At 35.8% G+C, this 18174-nt stretch overlaps 1 protein-coding gene across 1 annotated transcript in view; it reads right to left on the bottom strand.

The window, feature by feature from the left end:
• The window catches only part of ARHGEF38 (Rho guanine nucleotide exchange factor 38), a 124657-nt gene that overhangs the window by 28835 nt on the left and 77648 nt on the right, over nucleotides 1–18174 (bottom strand). Inside the window, exons 4-5 of the mRNA XM_036094764.2 lie at nucleotides 16639–16786; nucleotides 9797–9814 (exon numbers count right to left, since the gene is read on the bottom strand). Of these exons, the coding sequence (XP_035950657.2) occupies nucleotides 9797–9814; nucleotides 16639–16786 (166 nt within the window). The remainder of the gene's footprint in view (nucleotides 1–9796; nucleotides 9815–16638; nucleotides 16787–18174) is intronic.

Raw genomic sequence — 18174 nt, 5'->3', positions numbered from 1 at the left:
CATTTTTGTGATTTTTATGATTAATCCTGAAACTGTTTTTCTCCTTTATTTTTCCTCCATTTGGCTGCCTACACTTTCTAAAAAAAAAATGAAGCAAGAGCAATGGATGACAGAGAGAAGCTAGGCTGAAAGACCCTACTACTAAGCAAAAACCAGTAAGAAAACACATGAGTGTATCTGTCCACCAAGAAGGACTCAAAGCAGGATTTCCATCCATGTTCCATTTACACCTTTTTTTTAAATAACAAGATTCATAATAATAGTGGGAAATAATTTCAGAATGCATTTTTCCATGATAACCAAGAAAAATGCATTTTACTGATGGTATTTTTGTGATTATTAGTGAGGAAAAGAAATTCATTATTTAAAAAGATGACTTGCCAAGTATAGTCCAAAGAAAGCATCGTCTCCTCTCTTCTACCAAACTGAAGAGTTGAATTCATAATGTTTCAGAGGTTCTACCACAGTCTCCAAAAGAAATTTATAATAAATGAAACAGTTCTCTAAATTAATTATTAATACCACCACTATCACTAATCATTGTTCTCACATGACTTTCCATGGTTTTCCATGTGGAATACTTCTTAGCCAATAGATCTTCAAATGGCTACACAAAAGTGAGCACGCATGCCTGACTCTTCCTTTAGGAGCTTCTGAAATGAGAATAGAACCATTCCAACTAGCCAAGCAGTTCACAGGAAGTAAAAAAGCTAGAAGCTTGGTCATGTCATTGTACAACCCACTGTCATTTGTTTTTAATGAGAAGTCAGTGGTTTCTAAAAGCCTTTTTATGGAAAGAGGCAAATAAAGAGACACTATAAATGGACATGGGTAGAAATTGTGCTTTGAATCCCTTCTGGTGGACAGATATACTCAGTTGTTTTCCTTTAGGTCTTTTGTTTGTTTGGCTTTGGTTTTTGGGTTTTGTTTTTGTTTTTGTTTTTGTTTTTAATAGATAAGAATATAGATGGTTTTCAAATCCTAGTAGGTGAATTTTTTTATTCTTCAATTATTATTTCTAAATATTAATATAGATAACTTACCACATCATTGGAATGGTGAATGGATCTAAAAACTTTGGACAAGATTAGAAAAGTTTATCATCAGAAAAGGTCTGGAAACACCTTAAAGACCATCTAATTGAACTCTTCATTTGATAAATGAGAAACTAATAAACTTTGATGATCATATGTATGTGTACACATGCTTACACACACACACACACACACACCAGTCACCCTCTGTCACATCTCCCCATTTTTATTTTTATTGTAACACTTATCAATTCTCTGGAATCATTTTGTTTCCCTATTTACCAGTTTATGCTCAATTTCTCTGTCATCACTATGTCTCTGGCATGACATATAGTATTTTCTCAATGAATATTTGGAGATTGAAGTGATAAATTTCAGATTTTCTGTAATGTGCTTTTATTTTACATTAAATTTTTTCCCAAAAACATTGCACAATGGTCCTGAATAATAGACTGAGGCATTTTATCACATGCTGAGAAAATAATGTTACTATAATAGAAAAAGACGGAAGCAAACCAAAAGGCAACATCTTTTTTTAAGGAAAATCAAAGTAAATATTAAAGGTCTACAAGGGAATAAAGAGCTGTTTTAATATGATTTATCTTATACTTTCTACCCATTTACATCAAATCTCTTAAGGAAGGGAAGAAGGGATGTAAGAAGATGTAAGAAGACAGGATGGCAAGGAGGGAATGGGGGAGATAGGGAGAGGGAGATGTTTTGGTTTCCAGGAGGACCAGGTGAAGTGGATGGGAAAAAATGTAAATCTATTATGAATGCTAAAAAAAGTAATACAATATATTTTCTAACTGATCAAAAGCAGAGCATTTGAATATGAAATACAGCATTTTCTTATATATCTCAAGCAGAGACTCTTCAACAATATGACAGTTTAGACAGTTAAGTAGAAATAATTCCCCTAAATAAAAACAAGTCTGGAATATGGAAGGTATTAACTTGACCAGAAGAAATCATATTATTTGTATGAAAATGACCAGAATTTCTTCTACATGTTTCCTTTGACTATCACCAAATATTAGTTTATTTAATCTTCTAAAAACTGAAAATGCCATCAAAATATAAATATAATCAAATAACTCAATCAAAGAAAACTCAATTTTAATAAGATAGTTTATTAGTGTGGTCTATTGTTATATGAATATTTCAAATTCTTAATTACAAAAAATATCCCCAGATGTATTAAAGGACATACTTGTATCTCTGAGCTGCCTCTTTTCTTCCTTATTAAGATCTTTCAAAAAACCAGACTCAACCCTTTAGTTGTGTCCACATCTTATCATTACTTCTTTTTCCACTACTTTTTGACTCAAAGTTCGTCTCTCCCTTGTCTGTTTCAAATGATAATAATAACAATTATAAATGAAACTGTTTAAAAATGTTACAAATGCAAATATTTCAAAAGGCTTTCTCAAAAATGAGAAATCTCCCAGACACTTTTGTCTTCAGACATGTACTTTGGACAGCCCAAGGGATGAGCAATGATGTTCTGATATCTGCATCACACAGACAAGCAATATGGTAGAAAAGATAGAGAATGTCTTTTAAGATAATGACACTCCAGGCATTCACCCCATCTAATCCCTTCCAGTAAGATTAAGTTCTGATAACTGGGAGAGGCAAATGAGTCCTATGTGTGATATAACCCAGCTCAGCCAAACACCCATTATCACATGTATTCCCAACAGAAAGTAACAATTTCCCATATACACCAGGCTAAAAACTAAGGTAGTCATTAATTTGTAATTCTGTTTCATCTTCCTCTGTCTTATCATGAATACTTTGGCAAGTATTTAGTACCATAAGTAGCTACACTAATCTCATTGTGAATTATTAGGACTTTACAAAGTCAAGTAAACACAACTGGCTTTGTTTTAGCAGCAGCCAGTTTTGCTATAAAGAGTTTCGCATCAAATACGAGAAAACAGTCTCATAATGAAAATAAAAATGACATTTAAACAATGTAAAAACAGTGGTGGAGGATAAAGAATCAGATATACAATGCTGAGGTACACCAATATATCTTAATTAGAGGGAGAAAACAGAGGAAGGAAAAATAATCAACTATTGCTCATATTACTTTCAATTTCCTCTGTTTTATGACCACAAGTATCTTAAATTTAATATTGATTTTACAGTAGCCACAAACCATATACACTGTTATTGAATTTATTTTCAATTCACTCTCCTTTTAAAACACTTCAAGTCAATTTTAGGAAAAACTGTATATTGCTATACACATAAATAAACAAGTAGGATTTGACACAGATAAAAAATTGTGAAAATAAATACAGAGCCATTAACAAATTTTAGAAGATGTAAAGAACATGAATGAATGGTAACTGATTTATTACCAGAGAGATTCAAACCAGAGAGAACCAGTAATGTGAGAGGCAATAATTTAATCATTCCTCCAAAGATTCATTAATTAGACCCTGAGAACCTGTGGAAGTGGAGAGAGGGGGAGGTGGGGATTAGAATAAGAACTGGTTGGAAACCTGTTTAAGAAATGGCCTAATTTTTAGGGTGCTCTACACATGAGGGAGATCATTTGGAGAACTAAGAGAGAGCTCTTGGAAATTAAAAGGATAATAGCAGAAATAAAATCTCACATGTGTTGGAGAAAATGTTCAGGAACTTTCCAGAAAGAAGAGCAAAAATACAAAGGGATAGAAGGTAGAAGAAAAATGTGAGAAAATTAGAAGATTTGTTTAAAGGATCCAATATTGAAATAAGTAGAGTCCTGGAAAGTGAGAACAGAGCACATATGGGGAGGAAATCATTGGTAAAATAATTCAAGAACAGGACATGAGTTTGCATGCTGGAAGAATTCATTGAATACCTAGCACAATGGATGAAATGGATTCACACCTGGGAATTCATGAAACTTCCGACTACTGGGGACAAAGAGAAGACCCTACAATCCTTCAGAGAAACACGTAAACAAATGGGTACAAACCAATGGTGAAGAATGAGAACAAGCTTCAAATTTCTTATAGCAACACTGAAAGCTAGAACATGATGAAGAATTACCTTTAAATTCTGAAGATGAAGGATTTTTAATTTAGAATTCTATCCTTGATCAAACTATAAATCACCTGTGAGGGTAAAATAAAGATATTTTGGATATAGAATTTCTTAAAATTTTACTTCCCATGCATTCCTGGTGAACATGGGAAAGTATTGAAGGATGTACTAAAAACAGGAAAGAGAGAAAGAGATTCTCTAGGATGACAAAAGTTCCTCAAAGACAGCTGTGCCCAGTCACCCAGTCCAAACTCAATAGGTCAGAAAGACTTTGGGAGAGGCTTTTTTAGGGAGATGAAATTGATAGCATCCATAATGCATCTAGCTGTCTTAAGAGATGACTGGCTGTGAGTGTGGCATTAATGATTAGAACAAAGAAAACTAAGAAAATGAAAATAAATTACACAAACAAACAAACAATAAATAAAATAGTTAACTCCCAGAAAAACAAATAATCAGTTTACTCCAAGGTTTACCTCTGAAAAGAAATGTACTCAGATATACTCAAATATAAGAAATCAAACACTGAGTACTGCTCCAATCCAAATGACGATGTAATCATGTGGGAAAAATGAAGCAATGGGGAGGGTGTGTGTGTGCGTGCATGTGCGTGTGTAGTGGAGATGGCATAGGGAGAGAGATAAATTCTTGAAAGTAAGTACCAAAATATTAACTAAAAGACGTGAAAATGTTTACGTCCTTTAGAAGCAGGTAAGAGAAGAGAGGACTGCTATTTTTCTTAAATCCTGTAGAACTGTTATTTTAAATATTTTATTTATTTGAGGGAGAGAAAGAGAGAGTGAGTGGGGCAGGGAGGAGCAGAGGGAGAGGGAGAAGCAGACTCCTTGCTGAGGACCCTGAGATCATGACCTGAGCTGACTGAGCCACCCAGGTGCCCCACTATTTGGCTTTTTAAACCATGGTACATACAATTTTACAAAACCACAAAGGTTTTAAAGAAGGAAACATGCAAGAATATTCAAGAAAATTCTGAAAAGGAAGAGTATTGAGTTGAGATTACAGTTGATCCTTGAACAACATGGATTTGAACTGTGCATGTCCACTTATACCTGGATAATTTTTCAATAAATAAGGCACAGTACTGAGTATATTTTCTTTTCCTTATGATTTTCTTTCTGTTTGTTTTTAAGATTTATTTATTTATTTTAGAGAGAGAGATAGCATGCGCTCTGGGAGGGAAGGGCAGAGGGAGAAAGAGAATCCTCAAGCAGACTCCCTGCTAGGAATAGAGCCTGACAAGGGGCTGGATCCCAAGACCCTGAAACCATGACCTGAGCCAGAATCAAGATTCGGCCTCTTAACCGACTGAGCTACCCAAGTGCCCCCCACTTATGATTTTCTTAATAACATTTTCTTTTCTCTAGCTTATTGTAAGAACACAGTATGTAATATATATAACATACAACGTATGTGTTAATTGACTAATTATGTTCTCAGTAAGGCTTCTGGTCAACGGTAGGTATTAGTAAAGTTTTGGAGGAGCCTGTGCATGCTAACTGTTTTAAAAGAATCTCTCATTCTGCTCTGAATCTCTCTCTCTCTCTTTTTGGTCTTTTGGTTAAAAAGACCTAAGCTTTAGGAAAATAAACCTGAGCAGAATTTGTAGCACAGGAAGTTCTTTGGTAATTCACATGGTTCTTCTATGTGAATCTCCAGTCCTCAGCACAATGCCAGCGACACAGGATTTTTCATGAGACAGCCATCTCCCCAGCCCCTCCAACCAAAACAGCTATCACCGAAGAGAAGTTATATATGGTTTTTCAACTGCATGGCGGTCAGTACCCCAAGCCCCATGTTGTTTAAGGGTCAATTGTAGTTATATTTTATACTAAAATATAAAGCTGCAGAAATGAAAGCAGCTTGATATGGGTACATATATGTACAGAAGAGTAGCACAAAATAGAAAATCAAGAAATAAATACAAGTATGTATGAAAATTAAGTAAATATAACATTCCTATTCAGTAGAAAAAAATGAATTATTCAGTATCAGGTGTTGTGATAATTATCTAGCCATATAGAAGAAAATAACAAAAATGAATTCTTTACACCAAAATAATTTCCATACAGATCAAAGATCTAATTGTTAAAAATGAAACTATACAAGTTGAAGGAAGCAGGAATTACACTTTAAAATAATCTTAGAATTTTTGAGTAGGACACAGTTTCTAAAAGCCACAGTAGAAAAAAAAGTGATAAATTTATTTTAAAATTTAAGCTCTGTAAGGGGCACCTGGGTGGCTCAGTCGGTTAAGCGTCTGCCTTCGTTCGGCTCAGGTCATGATCCCGGGGTCCTGGGATCGAGTCCCACATTGGGCTCCCTGCTCATGGGGAGCCTGCTTCTCCCTCTGCTTCTCCCTCTGCTCCTCCCCTGGCTCATGCACTTTGCTCTCTCTCTCTCAAATAAATAAAAAATAAAATCTTAAAAAAAATTTAGCTCTGTAATACTGTATAGATAAAAACAAAAACAGAAGCAGCCATAAACTATGTTAAAAGTCAAATGATAAGCTGGAAGCATATAAGACAGAAAAAGGGTTAATACACTTGCTAAAGAGCCACTATCAGTTAACTAGGAAAAGATGAACATCTCAATAAAAGTAATCAATAAAAAAGATAATCCATTAGAGTTAAATACAAATGGTTAACCATACATGAAAAATGCTCAAGATTATTATTTATGAAAAATTAAAACAATACAATACTATTTTTGGCCTTCCACATTGCCACAAGTAGTCAAGATACACATATTAATTGTTTCTAGTGCTGGCAGATAGGAGATAAATGGACAATTCATATACAGGTAGTAGGAATATAAATGAGTTCAACTTTGCTTAAATTTTCTGGCAGTAAGTATCAAAAGCCCTTTGCGCTAGCAATTCCACTTTTAGAAACTCATTCTAAGAAAGTCAAAATATTGTACAAAGATGATTTATAAGAATAAACACATAACATCAATCTTTACAGGACAGACAGACATCATTCAAGTATCTATAAGGGTTTGGTAAACTAAATTATGGTATGTACATCAGATAAAATATTATGCAGTCATAAAACAATGTGGATTTATATTTACTGACATAGAAAGGTGTCCATGATATACTGATGAATGAGGTAGTAAGTTGACATACAGGAAATATAAAGCGATCCTATGTTAGTCTATATGCGTGTGCGTGTGCGTGTGTAGAAAAAATTGCAGTAAAGTGAGTGACTCATGAAATGTCACAATAGTTAACTCTGGAATGTGACTACTGATTCTATTCATAGTCTTCATTGTGATTTTCTATATTTCACAGTGTTTCTTTAATAATTTTAAAAATATAAAGCTTAAGAAAGGAGAAATAACATAACATTTTGGGATCAATAGAAACCCTGAATCCAAAGGTGGGAATATCTGGTCAAGACAGAGAACACATATAAAAAAGTGTAAAAGCATAAAGGTGAAACATGGTATCTCTGGAGAGAGTTAAATTTAGGATAGTTGTATTTTTCTTGCTTTAGAACATGGAACTTGTAACAAATGCTCTTCAGGGGACTTTTTGGTGCAGGATTCTATGATTCTTGTCCCTTTAGTACTGTCTTTGATGTTTGCATAAGATTTATAATTCAAAATAAACATTTTCGAAGTTAGAAATATCTTTGTCTGTTTCTGTATCTTTAAAAATGTAGATTGTAAAAAAAAATGAACCCACACCCAATTTTCCATTTCCATAAGTAAGGAATTTTTTTCGAAGCATCTAAAACCCCACATTTCCTAAATGCACTCTTGGCTGCAGTATTCCTGGCCTTAGCTGCTAAGGAGCCAAACAATTACAAAGCACTTGACATTGCCTTTTACCCTTTTATGTAGCAGCATGTGCGCCTCATGACCAGAGTGGGAGAAGCAGGAAGGAAAATAATGCACAGCAAGTATGGCTTTGATGTGCATCCAGCCACACGCTGTGATCGTTCATCCTCTTTTCCAGTTCTTGATGTATAGAATAGACTAGAGGGGGCATCCGAAGCCTGCTAACTCCCACCCAGCAGGAGTGTCCTAAAAGCTAGTGCCATTTTTTAAGCAAGTATTTCGATACAATGTACTGTTTGTTGTAAGTATTCTATGTGTAGGAGCCTGTGCATGCTAACTGTTTTAAAAGAATCTCTCATTCTGCTCTGAATCTCTCTCTCTCTCTTTTTGGTCTTTTGGTTAAAAAGACCTAAGCTTTAGGAAAAGAAACCCGAGCAGAATTTGTAGCACAGGAAGTTCTTCGGTCATTCACATGGTTCTTCTATGTGAATCTCCAGTCCTCGGCACAATGCCAGTGACACAGGATTTTTCGTGAGACAGCCATCTCCCCAGCCCCTCCAACCACACGGCTATCACTGAAAAGAAGCCAGGAAGACCCCAACGTGTGAAAGGACAAAGGCCCCCTTCCATTATGCACGTTTTCAAATTCGATGGTCTCAGAATTGGTAACTCATTGAACAAAACGACTCACATCTGTTTGCACTATAGGATATATGTATTTTTCGTTTTGAAAGAAAAGACTGATAAAGTGAGAGAACTGGGTGCCTGTTTGGTATGTCAGAAACTAACTTCTCAATCCCCTGTATGAGGGATGCCTGGTTCTTGAACCTCACTTCTGGAATTCTGTCTTTCCTAATGGTTGCTCTGGAACAAAATGTGAATGACAGGTATTTATAGCTTAAGTTAATATACTTTTTATTTTGTGGGCTTTTTATTTCCTGATGTACAGTTTCAGGATTTTAGAATACAAAGGCACACACACACTTAAAGACATGTACACAAGCAAACACACAGGCTAGGAACTCAGGCCCTTAGATTATTGCTGACCATGCTAAACCAAATATGTGCCTTTTTTCAAGTCCTGGTAAATTTGAGTTTGTATTTAAGCCAATATCATCCTTTCAGCATTAGACTAGACATGCTTCCCTTCTATAAAAATGGACGTCTTCCAAAGTGTGTGTGTGCTATTTTTAGAAGATAATTTCTGTATTGTCTTAGTGACAAGTTATTTCATCTTAATATTTTATATATGTTAACATATTATATAGGTATGTTTGATTTTTTTCTCTGTAAATCATATAAGAGTCTAAATTAGAAGAAACCCAATATTTACTATAATGCATGAAGAATCTTCTTTTGTACATTAGTCTACAGAAACTTCAAAAACATTATGGTATTAATCTGAGATTTTTTTTTAAGTCTAATGTTGTTCTTAAGAAGGTGTGTTTTTGGAAACATTAAGAGTACTAAACATATGTGTGATGAGCAGTTCCTAAAGAGTTCCTGGCATCAGGAAACTTGTGATTTAAATAAATTATACCCCAGGATTCTTCTAAAACATTTTGTAAAAGACATGAGATAATTTAATATGTATGATCACCTCAGACAAAGTTGGAAATAATGTATTAAAAATAATAAACATAATTGTAAAAACCAAAAATTCTAATTTTCAGAAATACTCAATAGCGTTTTCCTCCATGATCTTTTTTTAAAAAATTTTTATTTAAATTCAATTTAATTATCATATAGTGTATTACTAGTTTCAGAGATAGAGTTCAGTGATTCATCAGTTGCATATAAAACCAGTGCTCATTACTTCAAGTGCCCTCCTTAATGCCCTTCACCCAGTTACCCCATCTCCCCCACCCATTATCTTTACATTTGCTTTCTATTATTAAAACAAAAGTACTTACTCTTGCATGTATATTTTCCTGTAAGAGAGGAGGAGAAAAGTAAATTAATGTAAATCTACATATTTGAGGTAATATGCAAACATTATAAAGCCTTTAAATTTTTACTACATAAAATAAAGTGATGTTATTTTCCATGGATGTTTTATAGAATTGGTCTCATTATTTTGTAATCACATTCCTAAAATTTTATCTGTAGCATGTACATACCAACTTTATTTCACACTCTATATAGGGTTAAAAACTATTGTTTTGGATTACAGAACTATTGATTTTGATTATGTGAAAATGAATTTAAACATCAATTTTTGTTTATATCATGAAAAAAGAGAATCTGTTAAACATAGTACAAGTCTACAGAGTAAAGTATAAATGACTTGCAGGAAACGGCCACCAAGCACTACAGAATATTTCTGTATACAGTGTTAATGTAGCTTATAAACAATTCACCTATGCAATAAGATAATTCCCACAAAGACTTTCACTAACCATGGCTAGCTTTCGTGGCTTCAATTTTGCTCAAGTACAATGAATGTCCTTCCAAGGCAACGTGATCTGCCTCTCCTTTTATTTCCTCTCTACCTCATTTTCTATTGTTCACAAACTCCCCCAAACTACGGCAACCATGTGGGCCTCCTTGCTCTTATTAAACTCCAAATGCAGGCTCCTGCCTCCAGGTCTTAGCACTTGCTGTTCCTCAGCCTGCTTGCTCTTCCCTTAGGTATCAATATGGCGCACTCCTTACTTTCTTCAGGTTTTTGCTCAAAGGTTTCTTCCCAATGAAACCTTCCTGGACCAATTTTTTAAAAATTGTGCCTTGCCTACACTACTCTTTATCCTCCTTCCCTTGTTTATTTCTCTCCATAACACTGTCACTTTTTAATATACTATATGTTTATTTCATTTATTGTCTATCTCTCTGCTCCCCATCTGAACGAGGGCAAGGATATATGCTTGCTCTGTTCTCTGCTGTAGCCCCAGTACCTGGAAAGCGACTGGCATTTGGTAAGAGTGCAAAACATATTTGTCAAATTAAGCAATTAACAGTAAAAAAAAAAAAAAAAAGTGGCAATCATTCAAGTTAAATATCAGGCATAAAGGAGATAGAAGTTTTTGCCTAAAAGCTTCATATGGGGGTGCCTGGGTGGCTAGTTGTTTGAGTGTCTGCCTTTGGCTCAGGTCATGATCTCAGGGTCCTGGGATGGAGCCCTGCATTGGGCTCCCTGCTCAGCTGGGAGTCTGCTTCTCCCTCTGCCCCTCCCCATCCTCAGTCTCTCTCTCTCAAAATAAATAAATAAATAAAATAAAATAAAATAAAATAAAAATAAATAAATAAAAATAAATAAAATAAAATAAAAGCTTCATACAGCTATAAAGAGATAAAGTTGTAATCTGTGTTAATAGCCTGATTACCTTGACCTCTGATTTCCAATCTTTTAGAATACAATGAATATTTTCAATATAAAAATAAAATATTGTGACCCCATCTCATAATAGTAGATGGTCTTTTCATTTTCAATGATTGAGAAGTAAATGCATGATAAATACCTATGTTGAATTTCATAAATTTTAATGGACTTAAAAAGTTTGAAAAAATTAATCCCAGTGCTCTATATATGTGGAAAACAATGGTATACATATATGCAAAACAAGTACTCCTTCACTCTTCAGACATTTTATATGAATGGATTCCTAGACATCTCGAAATAACTAGGTTCTGCTGACTCTAGGACCTCCTTATTGGAATCAAGCAGAGAATTCTAATTTTTTAAAAATCAGCAACCACTATCATTTCAGACAATTATTCACTGCTGTTGGAAGAACCTTCTATGAAAGGGATTGCGCCACCACTACCCCTGACCCAATATTTCCTTCCACTTATTTCCTTTAAGCTCATATTTTTGTCTCAGTTTCTGTCTCCTTCTAATGAGGAATTTCATTTTCCCAGTATGCTCTGTAGATCATAGATCAGAAAATTGGGGGGGAAGTTGAATAAAAATATAAATGCATTTTTCTATGGAAGCAAACAAGTGAACAACGTGAGCCTTTTGGAGCCCAAACACAAAATTTGAAGTTGAAAGAAAAGATTGTTCTTTTAACTCCTAAAGAAGACATAGACTTTTTTTCTCTATTTCATTTATTTTAACCAAATAAAACAAATACTATGACATAAATTAGCATGGTGTTTAACGTAAGTACAGATTTTACAAAAAGGAACCTCAGAGGTTTTCCAACAGGGAAAACCTGTTGGAGTAATAGCATAGTACTATTACGTTAAAACAACTCCTTATTTGCTCATCATTTTTTAAAAGTGTCCCTTTTAGGCTAAAAATTTCCAGAAGTTAGCCCCAGTCAAGGACAATACAGGGAGGAGGAAGTTAAATTGTGTCCATTTACCCTTCTCTGGGGAAAGTAACAATATAACCACAACCACACCTCCTACCCTCATTGGCTCATTATAATTTGACCTACAATTAACACATTTTTTATGTGGCTAATCATTAAGAAATTTAATGATTATAGTTTTGTTCAAACTATGTGGTGCCCCATAACAAGAAACTGAAAAAATTTTCCAGAAATGATTTTAATTTTTATTTGTAACATTCCATTAGAATAACGTTAAGAAATATAAAATGTGGTGAACAAATTGAACTCTATTCCTTTAGGTTCTATGTTGCATGAGCTTTCAGCTTCCTTCTGAATGGAGAAGCTGTAGTGGTCAAAGAAACAGCCAAAGCACCCAGATGACGAAGTTAGTTTTCCTCCTGACGATGGTGGCTTCGGTTAGGTAGAAGAAAAATACATATAAATTTATAACCACGAGACATAAAGCTAGAAACATGTCTTCCAGCTACCAAAAAACTTGGAAAAGCCCCTTTGTTCTTTATCTCTTACAAAATAAACAGATCTCTAGGGACTCTGAAAGACAGCGGGGATTTGGTGGTATTTATAGCTAGAAAAACAGAAAAAGGAGGTAGCAGACAAGCTATTCTAATTATAGTTACACTTGCAGTTATGGCTATTCTATTTTTCATTTTCCTCATACAGATCAGAAGCCTTAAATAATCCCAAAGAGGCTAAGTAACTAGAGCTTTAGAAAATGACTTCCATAAATTTAGACACTGTATTAATAGCATTTTCATGCAATCTTAGGGGTCACTAATGGGAATCTGTAAATACTCCTTGTTGAATAAATAAAAACTTGCAGATTTCCAGTTTGCAGGCTACAGATGCAGATGAGATAATGTGCTTCCAGAGAGTTTTAGTCTTTTCTTTCTTAAGGTCTCCAAACCCTGAAATCACTGCTTAGATTGTATCTGTAGTCATGAAGAAGGTCTATCTGCTTCAGGGAAAGCAGCTAGTTAAGTACTGATTTCTTTTTCTGAAGTTGTTCTTAACCTGAGTTGTATCCACAATTACCTGAGGGTGCTTGTTAATATGTTGCTAATATGTAGCTTGGACTGGATCCTAGGGGTCCTTTTCTCTTTTCTTTCTTTTCTTTCTTTCCTTTTTCTTTCTTTCTTTCCTTTTTCTTTCTTTCTTTCTCTTTCTTTCTTTCTTTCTTTCTTTCTTTCTTTCTTTCTTTCTTTCTTTCTTTCTTTCTTTCTTTCTTTCTTTCTTTCTTTCTTTCTTTCTTTCTTTCTTTCTTTCTTTTTGGTCTGGAGCAGAGCATAGGAATCTGCACTTTTAATACACATCCCTACGGATCTGACACGGGGGAAATCATACACCAAGAAACGCTGTCCTAACGTTTCAAAGGGATTCAAGGTTATTTTCTAGATACAAATATTATTCTCTCTTTTGAAAGATAATGGGCTTCAAAGAATAGCCAAAGGTTATGAGCTCAAGTCTGTTACAGAACCAGGAAATCTCTCTACCATCCTTTTGGAAATTAGTCTTGAACTTCACCGTGACAGCTTCTGGTGTGTTATTTAAATTAACTCTGGTATTGTTATTAAACTTTCCAGATGGTTTTGTTTATCTCCCCAGGTAGAAGGTGTGTTCCTAGGAGGCAAGAACTATGCATACATATATAAATATATATTTTTAACATTATCTAGCACTCTTAATAAATATTTATTAGGCCCTCAATAAGCATATTTTAATTTTAGTTCAAATGTAACCTAAGTTGCTGTAAAAATCTGCTTTAACTTCTGAGACCTGAAGCCACCTCTCTCGTGGATCTTGCTTCAAACCCTGTTGTTCCAATATCCCCTTGCACGGTAGAAAATGGAGGCCACACCCAATATTCATTAGAAATTGGCAACTGTGCACTTGGGCTCTGTTATGTAGTCACAAGGAAAAGGCAGAGCCACAGTAATAGCTTTGACTGATGACTTGGCAAGGGAAGCCAAGCCCCTTTGGCCTATAAACCTGTTTAAAAACCTGTTTCTCAGAATTTAAAGCTTAGCTCAATTGGGGTCAGTATTATAGTAATGTCAATAATTCTGCTCTCAGTTTTCAGGCAGACCAGTACAATTCATCGTCGACTTCATTTTCATGGAAAGGCAACTTTTGGGAAAATAGCTCTAACTTAAGCTATTTTATTTTGATTTTTCTTTCCCTTAAGAAATAGTTGTGCGAATATTACTTCATTTGGATTTTGTGCTTTCTAAACCTTAGCACCTTCCAGTGCCTGAAATCATTCCCTAAAATCAGAATAGTGCTGAATACACAAGATTTGGGACATCCACCAAGGCAATAACTCAGGGCTTTCAGAAGAAGATCAAGTAAGTCATTGGGTCTGAAAGTCATTTTCAGTAATTGAGACTTCATGATGTTTCAAAATTACCTCTGCCTTTAGCTGCTTTTAGGGGGTTTGGTACTGGGCTACACTGCCAAGTGGAATACTCTGGCAGGGTCCATTTCTTTCTCTTAGGAGTCAAAATCCTTAATGAATAATAAACCAGTGTTTACCCCCACTGAACAGACAGCTCCATTTTTAGTCAACCATTAGGAGCACATGCCAAGGTAAATTAACTACATCTGCTCCCGGTAGGGACCTCCGTTCCTGGGGTTGTATTTGGAGTGATGGTCAAAGGTGCTAGTTGTGCACTTGCTGTGAGGTTTCTCTCTTTTAGTTCTAGAAATTGAAGAAGGAGAATGACTCAAGATAGACATTTCTTGGATCGGATCTTGCCACTAGATTAAGGTAGGAAACGTATTCATTCACACCCAGGATAACATCGTTCTTCCTCTATAGGAAAACAAGTATCTGTATATTTAGAAGATGTTGCTCCTAATATAGGAATTTATTAAGGTGGATACAACTTCAAACTTTAAAGTTCCTCTGAATTGATTTCTAACACTGAACTAAACTGCTAATAGTGGAAAAATAATGAACTGGAGCTACTCGTCACATACCATCTTTAAGAGTTACCTGGTCACGTTAAGTTCCTTGTGGGCAGTGTCTAATTCTTAATTTATTTTTGTATTTGCAGCACCCAGAACTATGCTTCGTATAGCATAAGCACTAAATAAATGCTTGTGATTTCATGACTTGAATATCTTGTCCGTGATATGAAAAATAGGTAAAGAACTGCAACAACTTAATGACCAATAGAAGGCAATAAAGCTAATTTTTAAAAATTTTTTGGACCCTGCTTAAAACCAGTTTCAGTCCCCGTTCTAGCCTGGAAAGACATTTTCCCGAGTCCAGAAGTGCCTCTATCTGTGGGGGTTTTAGTTACCACAGTGAGCTGTGATCCAGAAGTATATGCTCCTCCTTCTGAACTGTCAGCACATATAGGAAAAAACCCAGTATATATAGGGTTCGGTACTATCCAAGTTTCAGCCCTCCACGGCGGGGCTTGGAACGTAGCCCATGTGGTTAAGGTGGGGGGGCCCACTGTAGTCTCATTTTGTCTCCTGATTTCACTTCAATTCAGCTACCAATCTCTTGTACCACATTAGGACCCCAAGTTTTATGCCCCTACAATAGAGGGGGGAGTGTGCTAGATGCTCAGACTGGTTGGTATGCTTTGATTCAGATATCACAGCTCTCTCTGGTTAAATCTTTGACAATGGATAATCCTTAGAAATGAAAGACCATAGTAGAACCACTAGGTAAGAAGTGGAGTAGGGCAGAAATTTTGGCTTTAAGCTTCATGTGGTAGAACACAATATACACAGGAAGATGCCAATTTCATGTAAAAGAATAAACCCAAACCCATGTCCATATTTATGCCTATAAATAAAATCAGAAAAAAATGTCAGCTGTGGTTATTAATACATGGCCTAGCCAGGAATTAATACATGGAGTAGCAAGGGTTTTTATCTTATTTGTGTTTCCTTATATTTTTTAGATATTTATAGTGAATCATTTTTTCCAGATTAAAAAAGTATGTATTATGTAGCACCAAGACTTAAGGGATGAGGAAAGAAGTCATGACTAATTCTCCTGAAACTAACAGGATCTGACCTGTCCTCATCAGTCTCCCCTCTTTCCCCACAGTGAATCTGGGGGAAGGGGAGAGCCATACAGAGAGTCATGGGACCTTCCCCTAACTTTATTATTCCTCATGCCCCAGCGCTGTCTCATGTGGGGGCAGGCAGGTAACAACAGCTTTAAGAAGAGCCTTTTCTTCCATGTTTCATTTTTTGATATTGCATTTTTCTCTCTCTACAGAGCCCCAAATCATCCCCGATGTTATTTTTAGTCATGCTCACAGGGGGGAGGAAAAAGTCAATCAGGGTTTCTGGCATGTCAGCTTTTCATAAAAGGAACACAAAGTAGAGCTCCCAGCAAGCCTCATCAAATGTAGGATTTATGTGGGAACTTTCATCCACATCCAGTTAAAATGTTCCCTGCTAGGCATGGAAATCATCATTTGAAAAGGCCTTACTTTAAGGACTGGATACAGTGGCTCAAATGTTGCTTCAGCTCTTCTTCCTTTTCATAGGATTCCAGTACGCTGTGTGCCTCATCATGGTGGTAGCAGTAGACTTTATAAATATCTTCCAGTGGTCCTTTAATCTGCAAGAACACTTCTCCTGATAAATGCAAAACAAAGGCAAAATGACATCAAGTCAGACCAAATGGACACTCTACGTATTTATTCTTTGACAATGTTGACCAGTGTTAACATGTTGAAGAGGTCCCATTTTATCCCCAGGTTACTCAGGAGGGGTGGATGACATCCCTTCCCTTCCCTTCCTTTCCCTTCCCTCCCCTTCCCTCCCCTCCACTCCCCTCCACTCCCCTCCTCTTCTCTCTTTCTTCTTTCTTTCTTTCTTTTTCTTTCTTTCTTTCTTTCTTTCTTTCTTTCTTTCTTTCTTTCTTTCTTTCTTTCTTTCTTTCTTTTTCTTTCTTTTCTTTCTTTCTTTCCTCATCCTTCCCTTTCTCCTTTTTTCTTCCCTTCCTTCCTTTCTTTTATAAAAGGGAGGATAAAGAGCTTAATGGAGACAGGCAGCAAAAGGAAGCTGGTTTTCTCAGAGGTGATTTATGCACTTGGCTGGTGTGCAGGACCTGTTTAAGAGCAACACCCTAGAAGCAGCCTGTCTGGGTTTGGATCAGGCTGTGCTACAGACTCGGACAGGTTATGTTTACTCTCTGAATCTGTTTCCTCGCCTATAGAATGGGGACGAGAATAGATTCAATTTCAGAGGGTCATTATAAAAATTAAAGGGGTAGTGTGTGTGTGTAGTACATATACAGTAAATGCTCAAAATAGAGCAGTTATTGTGAATTTGTTAGAGGAATGGAAAGTGAAATTTCAGGTTCTAGGTAAATTAATTTTGCTATTTATTCCACTAATGTTTCCCGAGATTCTCTGAAAGGCAAGCAATGGAGTTTAGGGAAATAAAATATTTCCTTATATGTCATAATAGAAAGAATTGGCCATTATTCCTGTTAAAAACTCAATTGGATAGGGGCGCCTGGATGGCGCATGGGGTTAGTCATCTGACTCTTGGTTTCAGTGCAGGTCGTGATCTCAGGGGCGTGGGATTGAGCCCTGTGTGGGACTCTGCTCAGTGCTTGAGATTCTCTCTCCCTCTCTCTCTCTGCCCCTCTTCCCCCACTCTCTCTCACTATCACTCTCTCTCTCTCTAAAATAAATAAGTAAATAAATCTTTAAAAAAACTCAATTGGATAATACTATAAATTATGACTATATCTTCTTTTTTTTCTTTTAATTTTTTTATTGTTATGTTAATCCCCATACATTACATCATTAGTTTTAGATGTAGTGTTCCATGATTCATTGTTTGTGCATAACACCCAGTGCTCCATGCAGTACGTGCCCTCTTTAATACCCATCACCAGGCTAACCCATCCTCCCACCCCCCTCCCCTCTAGAACCCTCAGTTTGTTTTTCAGAGTCCATCGTCTCTCATGGTTCATCTCCCCCTCCGATTTCCCCCCCTTCATTCTTCCCCTC

Source organism: Halichoerus grypus, chromosome 3 (genome assembly GCF_964656455.1).
Source record: "Halichoerus grypus chromosome 3, mHalGry1.hap1.1, whole genome shotgun sequence".
Taxonomy (NCBI): domain Eukaryota; kingdom Metazoa; phylum Chordata; class Mammalia; order Carnivora; family Phocidae; genus Halichoerus; species Halichoerus grypus.
The sequence above is the reverse complement of the archived record's forward strand: the minus strand, read 5'-3'. Positions and strand labels throughout refer to the sequence as shown.